The following is a 20,000-nucleotide window of genomic DNA, read 5'->3' on the forward strand; positions in this document are numbered from 1 at the left end:
ACGATGGCGACTCTGGATTTCCAGCTTGGACTGATAAAGATTCGGGTTCAAGGCTCTACGACGGTTACATCCGTCACCCCCACAGTGGGAGCGACTCAACTCTCGCCCTTTTCTCCCTGACCGCCATCTCACCTGTTGCCCGGCAACGTCAGCTGGGTGATGTCGGCCTGCAGGAAGCTGATGTTGTCGCGGTGACCGTTCAGTTCGCGGTTCTTCTCCACAAAGTTCTCCATGAAGTCCACCGCCGTCACGTGGCTGGCGATCTTGGCCAGGTGGCCGGTGAATCTCCTGGCGGGGCGGGACGGAGGTTAGCTCAGGTCTCACCCACGTCCCGTCGTCTGACCCCCCCCCCCCCTCCCGACGGCCGCTCGGAAACCTCTGGCCCCACTCTCCCCCCACCCCCAGGGACCCCACTTTCTTTGCTAGAGTCACGGGGCCCTCGGGGAAAAGGCCCTTCAGCCCAACCCCTCCCTGCTGACCCAAATCAGTCATCTAGGTAACAAGAAGCTGGAGGTCAGGGGGCAACTATTGAGGGGAATAAACAGACGGTATTTTGCTGAGAGGGTCAGCGGGATGGTGGGGAGTGTAGGAGGAGGGAGATAGGAGAGTGGAGAAGAATTGTGACCTCTGAAATCGGCACAGACCCAGGGGAGCATTGCCGCACCGCCCACCCCCCCGGGGCCCCCGATAGGGAGCAGGCACCCACCCGATTCCTGCCCCCAGCTCCAGCACCCGCTTCCCGTCGGTGTCGGGGAGCATGGACAGGATCTCCGGCTTTTCCTGCTGGGTGATGGTCTGGGCGCTGGAGTCCAGCATCATCTCCTCGATGGTGGCGTCGCGCGAGTGCTCCTTCCAGAACGTGGACATCTTCTTCCGGGCCGGCGCTGTGTGGTGGGAATGGAGAGAGGAAGACCTTATAGCAGAGACTTCTGCCCGGGAGAGATCCTGGGTGCACGGGGAACCCTCTTCCCTCTCGGAGTTTACCGACCGGTTTCACCATGGCCTGGCGCGGATATGGTCCAGACTGTCACAGGTAAACCCTCCCCCCCCCCCCCCCAATGAGCGCAGCTACAAGGAGCGCCGTCTCAGGAAAGCGGCCTCCACCGGCAGAGACTTCCACCAAACAGGCCACGCTCCCTTCTCGCTGCTGCCTCAGGTCCCACACCACCAGGCTCAGGAACAGTTATCACCCCTCAACCATCAGGAAGGAGGTACAGGAGCCTCAGGACCCACACCACCAGGCTCAGGAACAGTTATCACCCCTCAACCATCAGGTAGAAGGTACAGGAGCCTCAGGACTCACACCACCAGGCTCAGGAACAGTTACTACCCCTCAACCATCAGGTAGAAGGTACAGGAGCCTCAGGACTCGCACCACCAGGTTCAGGAACAGTTACTACCCCTCAACCATCAGGTAGAAGGTACAGGAGCCTCAGGACTCGCACCACCAGGTTCAGGAACAGTTACTACCCCTCAACCATCAGGAAGGAGGTACAGGGGCCTCAGGGCCCACACCACCAGGATCAGGAACAGTTACTACCCCTCAACCATCAGGTAGGAGGTACAGGAGCCTCAGGACCCACACCACCAGGATCAGGAACAGTTACCACCCCTCAACCATCAGGAAGGAGGTACAGGGGCCTCAGGGCCCACACCACCAGGATCAGGAACAGTTACCACCCCTCAACCATCAGGAAGGAGGTACAGGAGCCTCAGGACTCACACCACCAGGTTCAGGGACAGTTATCACCGCTCAACCATCAAGAAGGAGGTACAGGAGCCTCAGGACTCACACCACCAGGGTCAGGAACAGTTATTACCCCTCAACCATCAGGAAGGAGGTACAGGAGCCTCAGGACACACACCACCAGGTTCAGGAACAGTTATTACCCGTCCACCATCAGGAAGGAAGTACAGGAGCCTCAGGACACACACCACCAGGTTCAGGAACAGTTATCACCCCTCCACCATCAGGCTCCTGAACCAGAGGGGATAACTTCACTCGCCCCCAACACTGAACTGTTCCCTCAACCCACACACTCACTTTCACGGTCTCTTCATCTAATGTTCTCGAGGTTTATTGCTAATTTATTTATTTATTATTATTTCTTTCTATTTGTCTTTGCGCAGCTGGTTGCCTCCTGCACTCTGGTGCTTGGGAGCAGGATTAGGCCGTTCAGCCCATCCAGCCTGCTCTGCCATCCCATCATGGCTGATCCCGGACCCCACTCGTACGCCTGCCTTCTCGCCACATCCGACCGATCAGGAAACGATCAACTTCGGCCTTAAATACGCCCACGGACTTGGCCTCCACCGCAGTCCGTGGCAGAGCCTTCCACACAGATTTTGGCTAAAAATACCTCTGAGTTGCCCCTCAATTTTGAGGATGTGCCCTCCAGTTCTGGACACCCCCACCAGAGGAAACACCCTCTCCACATCCACCCTACCTAGTCCATTCAACGTTCAGTAGGTTTCAATGAGATCTCCCGCATTCTTCACTGATTCTGTCGTGTTCCTTTCAGTAAGTGAATACCCACAAGAAAGTAAATCTTGGGGTGCTATGTGGCGACGTCTACGTACTTTGAACTTCCGAGTCAGATCTTCTTATCTCAGGCTGCGGAAAGTCCACCTCCCACCCCCCCATCCTCATCACATTCTACAGGGGTTGTATCGAGAGCATCCCGAGCAGCTGCATCACTGCCTGGTTCGGAAATTGCACCATCTCGGATCGCAAGACCCTGCAGCGGATAGTGAGGTCAGCTGAGAAGATCATCGGGGTCTCTCTTCCCACCATCACGGACATTTACACTACACGCTGCATCTGCAAAGCAAACAGCATTATGAAGGACCCCACGCACCCCTCATACAAACTCTTCTCCCTCCTGCCGTCTGGGAAAAGGCACCGATGCATTTGGGCTCTCACGACCAGACTATGTAACAGTTTCTTCCCCCAAGCCATCAGACTCCTCAATACCCAGCGCCTGGACTGACATCTACATCATTTATTATTGTATTGTAATTTGCCCTCTACGGTGCCTATTGTCTTGTTTATTAATTATTGAACTGCCCTGCACTGTTTTGTGCACTTTATGTAGTCCTGTGCAGGTCTGTAGTCTAATGTAGCTTTCTCTGTGTTGTTTTACATGGTCTAGTGTAGCCTTGTGCTGTCTCACATAGTCTAGTGTAGTTTCTGTTGTTTTATGTAGTCTAGTGTAGTTTTGTGCTGTTTCACGTAGTTTAGTGTAGTTTTGTGTTGTTTCACGTAGTCTAGTGTAGTTTTGTGCTGTTTCACGTAGTCTAGTGTAGTTTTGTGCTGTTTCACGTAGTCTAGTGTAGTTTTGTGTTGTTTTACGCAGTCTAGTGTAGCCTTGTGCAGTCTCACATAGTCTGGTGTAGTTTTGTGTTGTTTTACGTAGTCTAGTGTAGTTTCTGTGATGTTTTATGTAGTCTAGTGTAGCCTTGTGCTGTCTCACATAGTCTAGTGTAGTTTTGTGTTGTTTCACGTAGTCTAGTGTAGTTTTGTGTTGTTTTACGCAGTCTAGTGTAGTTTTGTGTTGTTTCACGTAGTCTAGTGTAGTTTTGTGTTGTTTTACGTAGTCTAGTGTAGCCTTGTGCTGCCTCACATAGTCTAGTGTAGTTTTGTGTTGTTTTACGCAGTCTAGTGTAGTTTTGTGTTGTTTCACGTAGTCTAGTGTAGTTTTGTGTTGTTTTACGCAGTCTAGTGTAGCCTTGTGCTGCCTCACATAGTCTGGTGTAGTTTTGTGTTGTTTCATGTAGCACCAGGGTCCTGGAGGAACGTTGTTTCGATTTTACTGTGCACTGTACCGGCAGTTTATGGACGAAACGACAATAAAAAGCGACTTGACTTGTACATCAGAACATTCAGGGAAGTAACCTGTTTGCGTCAACGACCAGCACGCCCCCGAGGGGGGCAGCCTGCGAGTCGGCACACCATCAGGCGCCGACGAAGCAAGAATCAAGGACCGAACAAGATGCGAGCAAACATTAGCAAGGGGTGGCTTTCCGTAGAACTGTACCCGTGCAAGCGAAGTTACGCGGGGAGCTGATGTAATCGAAGTCACCCACAATGCTCAGCGGAACAACAGAGGCCAGGGCAGGAGCTTAACGAGGTCCTTTCCTCCCTCCCGCCAGGGTGCTCCAGCATTCACGGTCCTCTGACTCGCAGACCCACCTCCTCGACTCCCTCGAGCCTCCCCACTCGAACATCCACTCCCTGTCCCTTTCCCAGGTCTCACACCCCCCTCCCACCCCCCCCAAATTTGATGGGAATTCATAAAGTTCGTCCATCGTCATCGATGAAGACCTCGACACCATTAGTACTCCTTTTGGTCTTTACAAAGTCGAGTCGCCAGCTCGACCCCCAACCCGGGCATGGATGGAGAGCGTGCAAGGGAGCCCGCCGGATTCGAACTCGGGACCTCTCGCCCCAAAGTCCAGCGCCGACGCCACTACGCCGCCGGCTGGCCGTGACGGTGTCCAGTCTAGCGCTTCATTTGGATTTGAGTGAGGGGGGGGAGTCAGGCAGCGTCAGCCTCGCCCTCTCTCCCCAATTCCCATCGGGACCCAGCGGCAGGACAAGAGTCGAGACCGCCGGGGATGTGACCGAGCGCAGTGTGTGACCAGGACACCTTCCGAGTCCAGTCGCACTCCGCGTGTTCCGCGCTGCTTGCAGAGACCGCCTCCTTGACCGCTGGACCTTCCATTGGTCTCGTCCGCTCAATCCGCTGAGTCCGAATTTACTGGTCAGAGCGTGGCCCACATTCACCCCACTCACAATCCACTTAGTTCAAGTTATCCCAGAATAATACACTCAGCGGCCGCTTTATCTGGTAACCCCTGTACCTTATAAAATGGACACAAAGCATCCATCCGTGATCTTCTGCTGCTGCGGCCCGTCCACTTCACGGTTCGACGTGCTGTGCGTTCGGAGATGCTCATCTGCACCCCGCCGTTGTAACGGGTGGTTATCTGAGTGACTGTCGCCTTCCTGTCAGCTCGAACCGGTCTGGCCGTTCTCCTCCGACCTCTCTCGTTAACGAGGCGTCTTCGCCCGCAGAACCGCGGCTCACTGGACGGTTTTTTTGTCTTTCACGCCGTCTTCCGTAAACTCCTGAGGCTGCTCTGCGCGAGAATTCCCGGGAGACCAGCGGTCTCTGAAATACTCAATCCACCCCATCTGGCACCTGCGATTATTCACTTTGATCACATTCATTTCCACTTTTGACGGAGGGTGGGAGCCCGTCGGTCCCCGAGTCGGGGCCGGGGTGGGGTGGGGGGGTCTTGGAGAAGCAAGGCGGAGGCTGGTCTCCCGCTGCCGAGAGCCCGCCTGAGATACCAACGTTCTGGGTTCTGGACTGTAGTTTATGGACTTCAGATCAAGGTCTCTTTGGGGGCAGGTTTTGTTATTGCCTGCATGGTGGGGGGCGGGGTGGGGCTTATGCGATGGAGGGGGGAGGGGACTTCTGGTGTTTCATCCTGTGTGGTTCCTTGTTTCGTGGATATCCGTGAGGAGTGAGAAATCTAGGTTGTACTAGACCCTGTTGGGGCACCCTTTGAGAGAGAGGTAGTGCAGTCTGGTGTGATGCGCCCTGGAAATCAGAGAAGAAAAACAGTTTATTAAAGAAGCAGGAGGCGCAGCTCCTCCTCGTTTAACGAAGGAGGCTTTTGATGACACCGCTTCCGGTTGACCTGCCGCCCTTCAAGGATACAGCCTGCCTCTCCTTCTCTCGTCTTTTCTCCCCCCCCCCCCCCCCCCCCCACTGATTCCTTGATCCCGGAGTTGTGCGGCCCCGGCCTCATCCGATTCTTGTTCTTCGCTCCCTGACGACGTTTGGCGTCATCTCTTGACCGTAACGCACCTCCCCCCCACCTTCTCTTCCCACGCGGCATGACGGGGGGGGGGGGGTCACAGTTTAAGGATAAAGGGGAAGCCTTTTAGGACCGAGATGAGGAGAAACTTCTCCACACAGAGAGTGGAGAATCTGTGGAATTCTCTGCCACAGGAAACAGTTGAGGCCGGTTCATTGGCTATATTTAAGAGGGAGTTAGATGTGGCCCTTGTGGCTAAAGGGATCAGGGGGTATGGAGAGAAAGCAGGTACAGGGTTCTGAGTCGGATGATCAGCCATGATCATACTGAATGGCGGTGCAGGCTCGAAGGGCCGAATGGCCTACTCCTGCACCTATTTTCTATGTTTCTACGCTTCTGTGTAATTAGGCCGACCACATTTTTTTTTACCCTAATGCCGGACAGAAGATACGAACCAGTGACACCAAGGCCCCCAGGATGCTGATTTCTCCTGGTGATGTGGGTTGGCGCTCCCCTAAATGGGCGCGACGGCCCTGCCCTTCTGCCACGGTCGGGGCCGCTGCCAAGGCTGGCCGGCCGAGCACGCGCCGCGGTCCCCGCGGCAGGCGGAATCGTCTCGGGGCGGGGCGGGGGGGGGGGGAGCGGGGCCCGTTGACCGACGAGTCAGCAATTCTATACGGGCCTCCGACCCCGAACTTCACGTGCATTCTGTACGTTGGCGCATTTTAAGTCGATTTGGTCAGAAAGGGAAAGTGCCGCAGTAATGGCATGAACTGGAGGTTCCCAAACAGACAAACGGAGCACGAGAGCTTTAGTAGTGTGTAGAGACTGGATACCACCTCTGATACTAAATGGAACCGGGGGACCCTTACACTGGAACATGCAGGGAAACCCACGAGGTTATGGACAGGACTTGCAAACTCCACAGAGACAGCACTGGAAGCCAGAAGCAAACCCAGCTAACCTAGGGGAGTTCCTAACCTTTTTCTTAGTGCCACAGACCCCTAACCATTAGCGGAGCAGTCCGTGGAAAAGCCCCTGCTGCCTTGAGGCAGCGACCCTAACCTCTGGGCTGCCCGAGCGGCTGCTGGGACAGCGGCCAGGATCAGCAGACGAGGCAGAATTCCTGGAAATCCGTTTTACGTCCGGTCACGTTTGGCACGGGAACGCTGACACAGGACAAGACAGCGAACCTTGTCCCCCGCGCTGCCCGGCCAGGGGAAGATCTCCGGCCGCGGGATGATGAGAGAGGCCGACTCCCGTCGTCGAGACAGCGCCTCGCTGGACCTCCCCCCCCACCCCCCGCCGGAAGGGCGGGGGAAACACAGGAGACGAAAGACAACTTGGCACCATGCCACGGAGGCAGAAGTGAGGACCCTGCACCATGTCTGGGGCACAATACAGAGGCTGGCCAAGGACACAGCGAGATATGGAGAACACGAGGAAATCTGCAGACGCTGGAAATTCAAGCAACAACACACAAAATGCTGGTGGAACGCAGCAGGCCGGGCAGCGTCTGTAGGGAGAAGCGCTGTTGACGTTTTGGGCCGAGACCCTTCGTCAGGACTAACTGAAAGGAAAGATAGTAAGAGATTTGAAAGTAGTGGGGGGAAGAAATGTGAAATGATAGGAGAAGACCGGAGGGGGTGGGGTGAAGCTGAGAGCCGGAAAGGTGATTGGCAAAAGGGATACAGAGCTGGAGAAGGGAAAGGATCAGGGACGGGAGGCCTAGGGAGAAAGAAACGGGGAGGGAGCACCAGAGGCAGTGGAGAACAGACAGAGTGATGGGTAGAAAGACAGAAAAAAAAGGAAGGGGAAAGAAGTTAAGTACATCAGGGATGGATCTCTCTCTGGTGCTTTCCCCCGCCCCTCCTTTCTTTCTCCCGAGGCCCGTCCCTGATCCTTCCCCTTCTCCAGCTCGGTATCCCTTTCGCCAATCACCTTTCCGGCTCTCAGCTTCACCCCCCCACCCCCTCCGGTCTTCTCCTATCCTTTCGGATTCCCCCTCCCCCTCCTACTTTCAAATCTCTTACTAACTTTTCTTTTGGTTAGTCCTGACGAAGGGTCTCGGCCCGAAACGTCGACAGTGCTTCTCCCTACAGACGCTGCCTGTCCTGCTGCGTACCACCAGCATTTTGTGTGTGTTGCTTGAATTTCCAGCATCTGCAGATGTTCTGGTGTAGGCTCTGGCACAGCTTTTTCCACCAGGCCATCAGACTGATTAACTTTGATTTGAGTGAATTTTATGCTATATTGCTTGTTCTATTTATCATGAATTATTATAAATTACTATGATTGCACGTTGCACGTTTAGACGGAGACCTAACGTAAAGATTTTTACTCCTCAGGAGTAAAAATAAATAGACGCAAGAAATAAAGTCAGTTTAATCGAAACCAGCTCCAAAGCCCATTGCTCTCTGTGAGAAGTTTGTCCGTTCTCCCCGTGACCGTGCGGGTTTCTTCCGGGTGCTCTGGTTTCCTCCCACAGTCCAAGAATGAACAGGTTGGCATTACTGAGTTGTGGGGGCACTATGTTGGCGCCGGGAAGCACAGCCACACTCGCTGTTTGCCCACAACCCACCACCCCTACCCCTCCGGCAGCATCCACTGACTGTGTCAGTCGCTGATGTAAATAATAAATTTTACTGCGAGCTTCTGTGTACGTGACAAATACAGCTAATCTTTACATCTTTATCACGACTTCCTCAGTGCAGGAGATGCAAATCATCTCACCACCAACACTCCAACCCAGTCACAGAGTGACGCTCCATCCACAGCGTCCCATCACACAGTCCCGGGGTCAGACACAGAGTGAATCTCCCTCCACACCGTCCCATCACACACTCCCGGGGTCAGACACAGAGTGAAGCTCCCTCCACACCGTCCCATCACACACTCCCGGGATCAGACACAGAGTGAAGCTCCCTCCACACCATCCCATCACACACTCCCGGGGTCAGACACAGAGTGAAGCTCCCTCCACACCGTCCCATCACACACTCCTGGGATCAGACACAGAGTGAAGCTCCCTCCACACCATCCCATCACACACTCCCGGGATCAGACACAGAGTGAAGCTCCCTCCACACCGTCCGATCACACACTCCCGGGGTCAGACACAGAGTGAAGCTCCCTCCACACCATCGCATCACACACTCCCGGGGTCAGACACAGAGTGAAGTTCCCTCCACACCGTCCCATCACACACTCCCGGGGTCGGACACAGAGTGAAGCTCCCTCCACACCATCCCATCACACACTCCCGGGGTCAGACACAGAGTGACGCTCCCTCCACACCGTCCCATCACACACTCCCGGGGTCAGACACAGAGTGAATCTCCCTCCACACCGTCCCATCACACACTCCCGGGGTCAGACACAGAGTGAATCTCCCTCCACACCGTCCCATCACACACTCCCGGGGTCAGACACAGAGTGAATCTCCCTCCACACTGTCCCATCACACACTCCCGGGGTCAGACACAGAGTGAAGCTCCCTCCACACTGTCCCATCACACACTCCCGGGGTCGGACACAGAGTGAAGCTCCCTCCACACCATCCCATCACACACTCCCGGGGTCAGACACAGAGTGAAGCTCCCTCCACACTGTCCCATCACACACTCCCGGGGTCAGACACAGAGTGAATCTCCCTCCACACCGTCCCATCACACATTCCCGGGGTCAGACACAGAGTGAAGCTCCCTCCACACCGTCCCATCACACATTCCCGGGGTCAGACACAGAGTGAATCTCCCTCCACACCCTCCTCTGAGCACCTTGAAAATGCCTTCTCATCGTAGTTCATAGGACATGGAAGATTACAGCACAGTACAAGGCCATTTGGCCCATAGTGTTCTACCAACCTTTGGAACTCCTCCAAGATTAATCTGACCCTTCCCTCCCACATAGGCCTCCATTTTTCTTTCATCCATGTCCCTATCTAAGAGTCTCTTAAATGTCCCTAATCTTTCTCCCACCACCATGCCATATACCCATTACCCCCCAATATCTGACCTTTTTCTTCATCTTCCCTGCAACCACAAATTATACCCCCCTCATACTAGCCATTTCTGCCCTGGGGCATTTGTTCCAGCACAGCCTCCAGTGTGTCCAGTCTGACTCCTTGATCTGTCTCAGAGACAGGTTTCGTTGAGACGTTGACCTCTGTTTTTTTCCACAAGTTCATGATTACCCTATCTTAAAATATTTACTTACGGACCAGAGTTGAATGGGTCATGTGACCAGAGTTTTATTAAAGGCGTGACTGTGACATTATGGGTCACAACCAACATGTAAGCAGAGAAAGACACGTTGTCCTAAAATAACCTCATTCAGCACTTGGCCCAAGGGTAATCTTATTTACATATTCTGTACAATGTTGTCGACGTGCCTGTTTATGGACAGCGTCATATGGTTTTAGTGATTGACTTCAGCACACTCCTGCTGTGCTAACGCGTTTGGGCCTGTTTATCGGCAGGCACTAGCTTGAGAGACTTTGAAAAGACTGAGAGCTGTACGTTTCAAACCTCTTGTGGCCTTTATTTTCTTGTAGTTTTCACGGTGTCTACCGACGAGAGAGAGAGAGAGAGAGAAAAATAAAATAAATCTTCAAGGACATCTGTATGCTGCGTGGCCGTAATTTCATCGGACCGGTGCGGTTACAACTCCGTTAACAGAGCCAGTCCCTCTAATCAGTTTGCGGAGCCTGTTGGCACCACCCGTGCTGATACCATGGCCCCATCACAGAAGATGGCACTGGGCGGCAACAGACTGGTAGAACGTGTGTGGAGCAATACCCCCCAGGTCCATTAATCTTCCAAAACAGAGTTGCTATCATGCTTACCCACGGTAAACAGATCCCCCCTCCTACAATTCTCAAGTCACTTTTATTGTCATTTTGACTAGAACTGCTGGTACAGTACACAGTAAAAATGAAACGACTTTTTTCAGGATCATGTTGCTACATGAAACAGTACAAAAACTACACTGAACTACGTAAAAACAACATAAAAACTACACTGGACTACAGACCTACACTGCACAAAACAGTGCAGGCATTACAATAAATAATAAACAGGACAATAGGGCAGTAAGGTGTCAGTCCAGGCTCTGGGTATTGAGGAGTCTGAGAGCTTGGGGGAAGAAACTGTTACATAGTCTGGCCGTGAGAGCCCGAATGCTTCGGAGCCTTTTCCCAGACGGCAGGAGGGAGAAGAGTTTGTATGAGGGGTGCGTGGGGTCCTTCATAATGCTGTTTGCTTTGCGGATGCAGTGTGCGGTGTAAATGTCTACGATGGCGGGAAGAGAGACCCCGATGATCTTCTCCGCTGACCTCACTATCCGCCGCAGGGTCTCGCGATCCGAGACGGTGCAATTTCCGAACCAGGCGGTGACGCAGCCGCCTAACCCTAATTCTGCGTAACTTTAAGATGAGTGTTTAAAGTGGAGACGACAAAGAATAATACCGATAAGAGACCTAGATCAAGTGGACAGCCAGAGACGTTTCTCCCCCAGGCACGAATAGGCAGCAGCAAGGAGTTTAATGCTTTAGAGAGGGTGCAGAGGAGATTCACCAGGACGCTGCCTGGATTAGAGAGGGTGCAGAGGAGATTCACCAGGGTGCTGTCTGGATTAGAGAGGGTGCAGAGGAGATTCACCAGGACGCTGCCTGGATTAGAGAGGGTGCAGAGGAGATTCACCAGGACGCTGCCTGGATTAGAGAGGGTGCAGAGGAGATTCACCAGGACGCTGCCTGGATTAGAGAGGGTGCAGAGGAGATTCACCAGGACGCTGCCTGGATTAGAGAGGGTGCAGAGGAGATTCACCTGGATGCTGCCTGGATTAGAGAGGGTGCAGAGGAGATTCACCAGGACGCTGCCTGGATTAGAGAGGGTGCAGAGGAGATTCACCAGGATGCTGTCTGGATTAGAGAGGGTGCAGAGGAGATTCACCAGGACGCTGCCTGGATTATAGAGGGTGCAGAGGAGATTCACCAGGACGCTGCCTGGATTAGAGACGGTGCACAGGAGATTCACCAGGGTGCTGTCTGGATTAGAGAGGGTGCAGAGGAGATTCACCAGGACGCTGCCTGGATTAGAGAGGGTGCAGAGGAGATTCACCAGGATGCTGTCTGGATTAGAGAGGGTGCAGAGGAGATTCACCAGGACGCTGCCTGGATTATAGAGGGTGCAGAGGAGATACACCAGGACGCTGCCTGGATTAGAGACGGTGCACAGGAGATTCACCAGGACGCTGCCTGGATTAGAGAGGGTGCAGAGGAGATTCACCAGGACGCTGCCTGGATTAGAGTGGGTGCAGAGGAGATTCACCAGGACGCTGCCTGGATTAGAGAGGGTGCAGAGGAGATTCACCAGGACGCTGCCTGGATTAGAGAGGGTGCAGAGGAGATTCACCAGGACGCTGCCTGGATTAGAGAGGGTGCAGAGGAGATTCACCTGGATGCTGCCTGGATTAGAGAGGGTGCAGAGGAGATTCACCAGGACGCTGCCTGGATTAGAGAGGGTGCAGAGGAGATTCACCAGGATGCTGTCTGGATTAGAGAGGGTGCAGAGGAGATTCACCAGGACGCTGCCTGGATTATAGAGGGTGCAGAGGAGATTCACCAGGACGCTGCCTGGATTAGAGAGGGTGCAGAGGAGATTCACCAGGACGCTGTCTGGGTTAGAGAGGGTGCAGAGGAGATTCACCAGGATGCTGCCTGGATTAGAGAGGGTGCAGAGGAGATTCACCAGGACGCTGCCTGGATTAGAGAGGGTGCAGAGGAGATTCACCAGGACGCTGCCTGGATTAGAGACGGTGCCGAGGAGATTTCCCAGGATGCTGCCCGGATTAGAGAGGGTGCAGTGGAGACTCACCAGGATGCTGCCCGGATTAGAGAGGGTGCAGAGGAGATTCACCAGAATGCTGCCCGGATTACAGAGGGTGCAGAGGAGATTCACCAGGATGCTGCCTGGATTAGAGAGGGTGCAGAGGAGATTCAGCAGGACGCTGCCTGGATTAGAGAGGGTGCAGAGGAGATTCACCAGGACACTGCCTGGATTAGAGAGGGTGCAGAGGAGATTCACCAGGATGCTGTCTGGATTGGAGAGGGTGCAGAGGAGATTCACCAGGACGCTGCCTGGATTATAGAGGGTGCAGAGGAGATTCACCAGGATGCTGCCTGGATTAGAGAGGGTGCAGAGGAGATTCACCAGGATGCTGCCTGGATTAGAGAGGGTGCAGAGGAGATTCACCTGGATGCTACCTGGATTAGAGAGGGTGCAGAGGAGATTCACCTGGATGCTACCTGGATTAGAGAGGGTGCAGAGGAGATTCACCAGGATGCTACCTGGATTAGAGAGGGTGCAGAGGACATTCACCAGGATGCTGTCTGGATTAGAGAGGGTGCAGAGGAGATTCACCAGGATGCTGCCTGGATTAGAGAGGGTGCAGAGGAGATTCACCAGGATGTAGCCTGGATTAGAGAGGATGCAGAGGAGATTCACCAGGACGCTGCCTGGATTAGAGAGGGTACAGAGGAGATTCACCAGGACACTGCCTGGATTAGAGAGGGTGCAGAGGAGATTCACCAGGACGCTGCCTGGATTAGAGAGGGTGCAGAAGAGATTCACCAGGACGCTGCCTGGATTAGAGAGGGTGCAGAGGAGATTCACCAGGACGTTGCCTGGATTAGAGAGGGTGCAGAGGAGATTCACCAGGACGCTGCCTGGATTAGAGAGGGTGCAGAGGAGATTCACCAGGATGCTGCCTGGATTAGAGAGGGTGCAAAGGAGATTCACCGGGATGCAGCCTGGATTAGAGAGGGTGCAGAGGAGATTCACCAGGACGCTGCCTGGATTTGAGAGGGTGCAGAGGAGATTCACCAGGATGCCGCCTGGATTAGAGAGGGTGCAGAGGAGATTCACCAGGACGCTGTCTGGATTAGAGAGGGTGCAGAGGAGATTCACCAGGATGCTGTCTGGATTAGAGAGGGTGCAGAGGAGATTCACCAGGATGCTGTCTGGATTAGAGAGGGTGCAGAGGAGGTTCACCAGGATGCTGCCTGGATTAGAGAGAGTGCAGAGGAGATTCACCAGGACGCTGCCTGGATTAGAGAGGTGCAGAGGAGATTCACCAGGATGCTGCCCGGATTAGAGAGGGTGCAGAGGAGATTCACCAGGACCCTGCCTGGATTAGAGAGGGTGCAGAGGAGATTCACCAGGACGCTGCCTGGATTAGAGAGAGTGCAGAGGAGATTCACCAGGATGCCGCCTGGATTAGAGAGAGTGCAGAGGAGATTCACCAGGACGCTGCCTGGATTAGAGAGGTGCAGAGGAGATTCACCAGGATGCTGCCCGGATTAGAGAGGGTGCAGAGGAGATTCACCAGGACCCTGCCTGGATTAGAGAGGGTGCAGAGGAGATTCACCAGGACGCTGCCTGGATTAGAGAGAGTGCAGAGGAGATTCACCAGGATGCCGCCTGGATTAGAGAGCAAGCCTTGTGAGGAGAGGTTGAGCAAGCTGGAGCTCAGGGTGAAGGAGGACGAGAGGTGACCTGATAGTGGTGTACTAGATGATAAGAGACAAAGATGGAGTGCACAGGGACAGGGACTACCCCCCCCCCCCCAATAGGCCAGAAATGGTTAATAGAAAAAGTGGGGGCATAATTTCAAGGTGATTGGAGGAAAGTGTAAGAGGGGATGTTTCACACACAGGGAGAATGGTGGGTGTGTGTTCTCTGCCGCCAGGGTTGGTGGTAGAAGCTGCTACACTAAGCATTCTTAAACAGGCACACGGATGATAGAAAAATGGACGGCTACGTGGGAGGGAGGGGTCACATTGATCCTTGATTAGATTAAAGGGTCGGCACAACATTACGGGCCTGCACAGAGCTGTAATGTTCCATCTGCTAGAACAGGTGCGACGGGCCGAACGACTGAATAAAACCGACCGCCTAAGATGCCGGAAAAACGGCAGCAGGATAACAACGTAGTCGCGCACATTTCAGCAGATATAGGTCTCGCCGTTGCCACATACTGTCTACATATATTGCCGATAATTAGCTGGAGTCTGCGAAATGTCTTTTTTAGAAAATCGAGCAGCAATGAATGTGAAATCTTTTTCTTACCCTCTGCCATTGCTGAAAATGAAGGACTTCTTCTTGCACACCACTGAAATTAGCTACCTTTCTCTTCTTTCTGTGGTGAAGTTAACGTACATGTATAGAGGGAGAGAGAGAGAGGGGGGCAAATTTTTTTTTTGTCCTTCGAGGTAGGTTTACAAATGGAACAGAACTTCCTGGATGCCTCCGGGGTCTCTGCATGTAAACTACCTCGCAAGTCTGCGTTCAGGTGGGGGGGGGTAAACTTTTACCCGAAGAAAATCAAAAGCCGGAGCTCCTCAGAAGAGACGCGGAAACCGAATCCATGCCCTCCCGCAGCCGGGCTGCATGACAGTCCCACTTTAAAAGCCGACCCCCGAGGGCCCGCCCACCGGACGTCTGTCACGCCCCCCGGCGCGTCCGATTGATCGATGGCCGGTAGCCCGAGCGGGAAGCCCTCGCCGATTGGTCCAGGGTGACGCTCCCATCCAGTCGCCGTTCCTTCCGGGTCAGGATGAGTTGCTTTAAAGGGGGCCCCACCGTTGCATCATCTGCTTTGCGAGGAAGCGCTGGTAACTTTTTTTTAAATGGCTGTAACCACCGTGAGAATTGCCCAAAAGAGCAAAAATTGTGTGTGTGTGGGGGGGGGTGGGAAGCTGCATAAAAGACTAAGCAAACATTCATCCCGACTCTTGTTCACTTTCAGCCCACGAACACACAGCTAGGGGTGCGTTCCACCAAGGACACTTCTGGGAGGTGTCGGGCAGGAAATTCAGCACGGCGAGATCCTACTAACAGCAATGTAGTCATTTATTTAATTGAGATCGGAGTGGGTTTAACACTCGGTGCGGTTGCAAGACGGTGAAATAGAAAAGTTGGGGGGTGGGGTGGTGGGAGGAGAAGATAAGCGAATCAATTACATTAAGTGTCTGTGTGTATATTAAATAGTTAAAGTCAGAAATAGTGCAAAACCAGAGGGAATATTGGAAAAGGTGGTGAGGTCGTGTTCATGGGGGTCAATGTCCGTTCGGGAATCGGGCGGCAGAGGGGGAAAAAGGCTGTTCCTGAATCGCTGAGTGTGTGCCTGCAGGCTCACATACCCCCTCCCTGACGGTAACAATGAGAAGAGGGCATGTCCCGGGTGCTAACCACTGCGACGTCGTATCAGGGATGTTAAAAATTCCCGATAGGACAGGAGACTTCCCCCCCCCCCCCACCCCTCCGCCACCATCAAATGAGGCCGAGGGGATGCAAGGAGGCCCACCGGTGGGGCAAAGAGAGATCCAGTTACACAGGAGGTGCTGGAAATCTGGAGCCACACGCGCAAAGCGCCGGAAGAACTCAACAGGTCGGGCAGCATCCGTGGAAGTGAATAAGCCGCTGGTGTTTTGGACCCAGACCCTGTTCATTGGGACTGGAAAGGAAAGGGGAGAGATGCCAGAGTAAGAAGGTGGGGGGGGGGGGGGGAGGAGGACAAGCTGCCAGGTAGGCAGGTTAGCTGATAGGTGAGACCAGGTGAGGGAGTAGGGGAAGGTAAAGTCCTGCTGAAGGGTTTCAGCCCGAAACATCGGCTGCTTATTACTGACACCATGAGGCCACACTCCGGTTGGAGGACTGACGCCTGGGTAGCATCCAATATGATGGCACAAACATCGATTTCTCAAACTTCACCTTCACCATTCCCATTTCCCTCTCTCACCTTATCTCCTACCTGCTCATCACCTCTCTCTGGTGCTCCGCCCCTCTCCTCTCAGATCCCCCCTTCTCCAGCCCTGTACCTCTTTCACCAATCAGCTTCCCAGCTCTTCACTTCACCCCTTCTCCCTCGCCCGGTTCCACCTATCACCTGCCGCCTTGTACATCTTCCTCCCCCATCCCCTCACCTTCTTTCTCTGCCTCCTCGCCTCTTTTCCCCATCCTGGTGAAGGATCTCGGCCCGAAGCATCGACTGTCCTCTTTCCCATTGGCCCGCTGAGTTCCTCCGGCACTTTGTGTCTGTTGCTTTGGATTTCCAGCTGTCCCGCTTGTGTGTCTGTTCCTCTCTGCAGATACCTGCTAACCTGCAGAGTTCCTCCAGCTTCTTGCGTGTGTTAAAGAGCTCCAATTACAATTTTTTTGAACGACAAAGGGGGCGAAGTGTCTAACTGTCTCATGCCTATGTTGGCCGCGTCGTATGACATCATCTTTATGTGCCGTGTCATATTGACATGGGTGATCCTGATCACACGGCCATGATTGTTCCTGGCTAATCTTTCTACAGAAGTGATCACACGGCCATGATTGTTCCTGGCTAATCTTTCTACAGAAGTAATCTTTCCCCTCGTGTTCTTCTGGGCAGTGTCTTTACAAGATGGGTGACCCCAGCCATTATCAATACTCTTCAGAGATTGTCTGCCTGGCGTCAGTGGTCACATCACCAGGACTTGTCATCTGCACCGGCTGCTCGTACGACCGTCCACCACCCGCCCCCGTGGCTTCACCTGGATCAGGGGAGGTGCTACGGCTCCCCTGGGTGACCTGCAGGCCGGCGGAGGGAAGGAGCGCCTCGCCTCCTTTGGTAGAGATGTAACTCCAACCTGCCGCCCAACGTGGGATAGCCGGCCCATCTTCCTAGCAAGCGTAAGGTGCTGAACTTTGAAGCGTCTGATGTAAAGTTAACGGCAGGACCCTTCGGCACACTGACGTACCTTGAGGTCCACATCCTTTAGATCCAAGTGGTCTGCAGTCCGGGTGACAGGCCATTCAGCCCATCGAGTCTACTCCGCCATTCCATCGTGGCTGATTTATTTCCCCCCTCAACCCCATCCTCCCGCCTTCTCCCCGTAACCTTAGAACCTATCAGAATCAGGTTTATTATCACCAGCATGTGTTGTGAAATTTGTTAACTTAGCAGCAGCAGTTCAATGCACTACAGAATATAAAAGAAAAAAATAAAGTTGATTACCGTGTGTGTGTATATATATATATATATATAGAGAGAGAGAGAGAGAGAGAGAGAGAGAGAGAGAGAGAGAGAGAGAGAGAGAGAGATTAGATTAAGTCTATCAACTGCACGTTAAATATACCCGATGACTTGGTCTCTACAGCTGTCTGTGCCAATGAATTCCAGAGGTTCCCCACCCTATGGCTAAAAAAATTCCTCCTCATCTCTGTTCTAAAGGGACGTCCTTCTATTCTGAGGCTGTGTTCTCAGTTCCTAGACTCCCCCACTACAGGAAACATCCTCTCCACATCTACTCTATCTGTGTCCTCTGGTCCTAGACTCCCCCACTATAGGAAACATCCTCTCCACATCCACTCTATCTGTGTCCTCTGGTCCTAGACTCCCCCACTATAGGAAACATCCTCTCCACATCAACTCTATCTGTGTCCTCTGGTCCTAGACTCCCCCACTATAGGGAACATCCTCTCCACATCTACTCTATCTGTGTCCTCTGGTCCTAGGCTCCCCCACTACAGGAAACATCCTCTCCACATCCACTCTATCTGTGTCCTCTGGTCCTAGACTCCCCCACTACAGGAAACATCCTCTCCACATCCACTCTATCTGTGTCCTCTGGTCCTAGACTCCCCCACTATAGGAAACATCCTCTCCATGTCCACTCTATCCAGGCCTTTCAATATTTGATAGGTTTCAATAAGATCTCCACCTTCTTGTCCTCCTGAAATCTGTCCTCCACAGGCCTGGAGGCAACAGACATTTCCCAAACATGAATCCTTGCATCTCCAGGATCCTGTTTACCTTCACACTCCAATGTTGCCAAAAGTAAATTTGACTTTGTCCACGACGCAAGTGCTGAGGACACATCACCTTCCAAAGTCCACGGTCTGAGCTCAACACTGCTGTTCGGTCCAAATAATCTTAAAGGGACAGCCCTCGCTTGCGGCCCTGCCTTCCCCAGTGGATGGCCCACAGGCCTGGCCAAATTCAAATTCAAAATCAAGTTCAATCATCATTCTGCTATGTATGAGTACTTCCCCTGGGTCCAAGGTGGAAAATGTGCACAGCACTTTCAAAATAGCGAACAAGAAGTAAACATGGTGCTGCTAAAGGGCGCATCTGTCGTCCAAGGCCCTGGGGCGACACGTGCCGCAATCCAGCCTGACATTTCACCCATCCAACACCGGAGGGCAGCACTGCCGGGAGAGGCTGGCCCCAGCTGTGAACGGGAAGCCTCCGGTGCTTCTCCCCAGGGCCGCGGCAGCAGGCGAGCCCGCGGCCCGAGGCTCGGCCGGCCAACGTCGTCGAGGGCCCCCTTCCCACCCCGGTCAGCCTCTCGCTCTCTCTCTCTCTCTCCCTCCCCCTTTGGGCAGGAAAACAGAAAGTAGTGCAACACGCGCAAGGTGAGAAGCTGATCGGTGAAAGAGGTCGAGGGCAGGTGGGGGGGGGGGAATCTAATAGGAGGGGACGGAAGGTATTGGGGCAACGGGAAGGGGGAGGAGCGCCGGAGGGAGCTGAGGAGATGAGGGGAGAGAGGGGAACGGGAATGGGGGCCAATTAATGGAAGTTCAAGCCTAAAAGCACACACAAACCACCATGCTCAGGAAAAGTTCCCTAGTGCACAACCCTAACCCTAACAGTGGGCACTGTCCTCAAAGGCCCGAAACACCTGGCGATCTGAGGATGCATTACTGACGATGTGTCCCAGTGCACACCCGGTTCGTTGAACCCAGTGGTGTCGGACCACGATAATGGAAGGCATGGCCCAGATTAACCTGACTTCACCATATCAGCCTATCCGCCATTGCAGTTCATACATCGCCACTCAAAACTCTGCAGCCTAACCTCTCCCAGCCAAACGTACATCCACCAGCCCAATACTCAAACCAAATCCTAAAGTCCAAAAGGGGCACACACTCCCCACAAACCCTAGGCACTTCCCGATTAACCCTTGCTAAACCCCCACAAACCCGATGTCCTATGTCAGGAGCGGCAAGATTTAACAAGGGCAAGTGTTGGACCTGGTCAACGAAGGCGTGGGCCAGATCAAAGTGACAGGGTCGCGTAAAACTGAATCTCAAGTGACGAGATCAAAAAGCACAAGAGGGCTGATTCGCCCACTGCCC

At 53.5% G+C, this 20,000-nt stretch overlaps 1 protein-coding gene across 1 annotated transcript in view; it reads right to left on the reverse strand.

Annotated features, from left to right (window-relative positions):
- pmt (phosphoethanolamine methyltransferase) overlaps window positions 1–15,199 on the reverse strand; it is a 31,801-nt gene extending 16,602 nt beyond the window's left edge. The window contains 3 exon segments of the mRNA XM_059955335.1: window positions 133–288; window positions 707–884; window positions 14,961–15,199. Of these exon segments, the coding sequence (XP_059811318.1) occupies window positions 133–288; window positions 707–884; window positions 14,961–14,970 (344 nt within the window). The 5' untranslated portion in view covers window positions 14,971–15,199.
- Between the last annotated feature and the right edge of the window lie 4,801 nt (window positions 15,200–20,000).

The sequence above is a fragment of the Hypanus sabinus genome, chromosome 31, assembly GCF_030144855.1.
Source record: "Hypanus sabinus isolate sHypSab1 chromosome 31, sHypSab1.hap1, whole genome shotgun sequence".
Classification (NCBI taxonomy): Eukaryota; Metazoa; Chordata; class Chondrichthyes; order Myliobatiformes; family Dasyatidae; genus Hypanus; species Hypanus sabinus.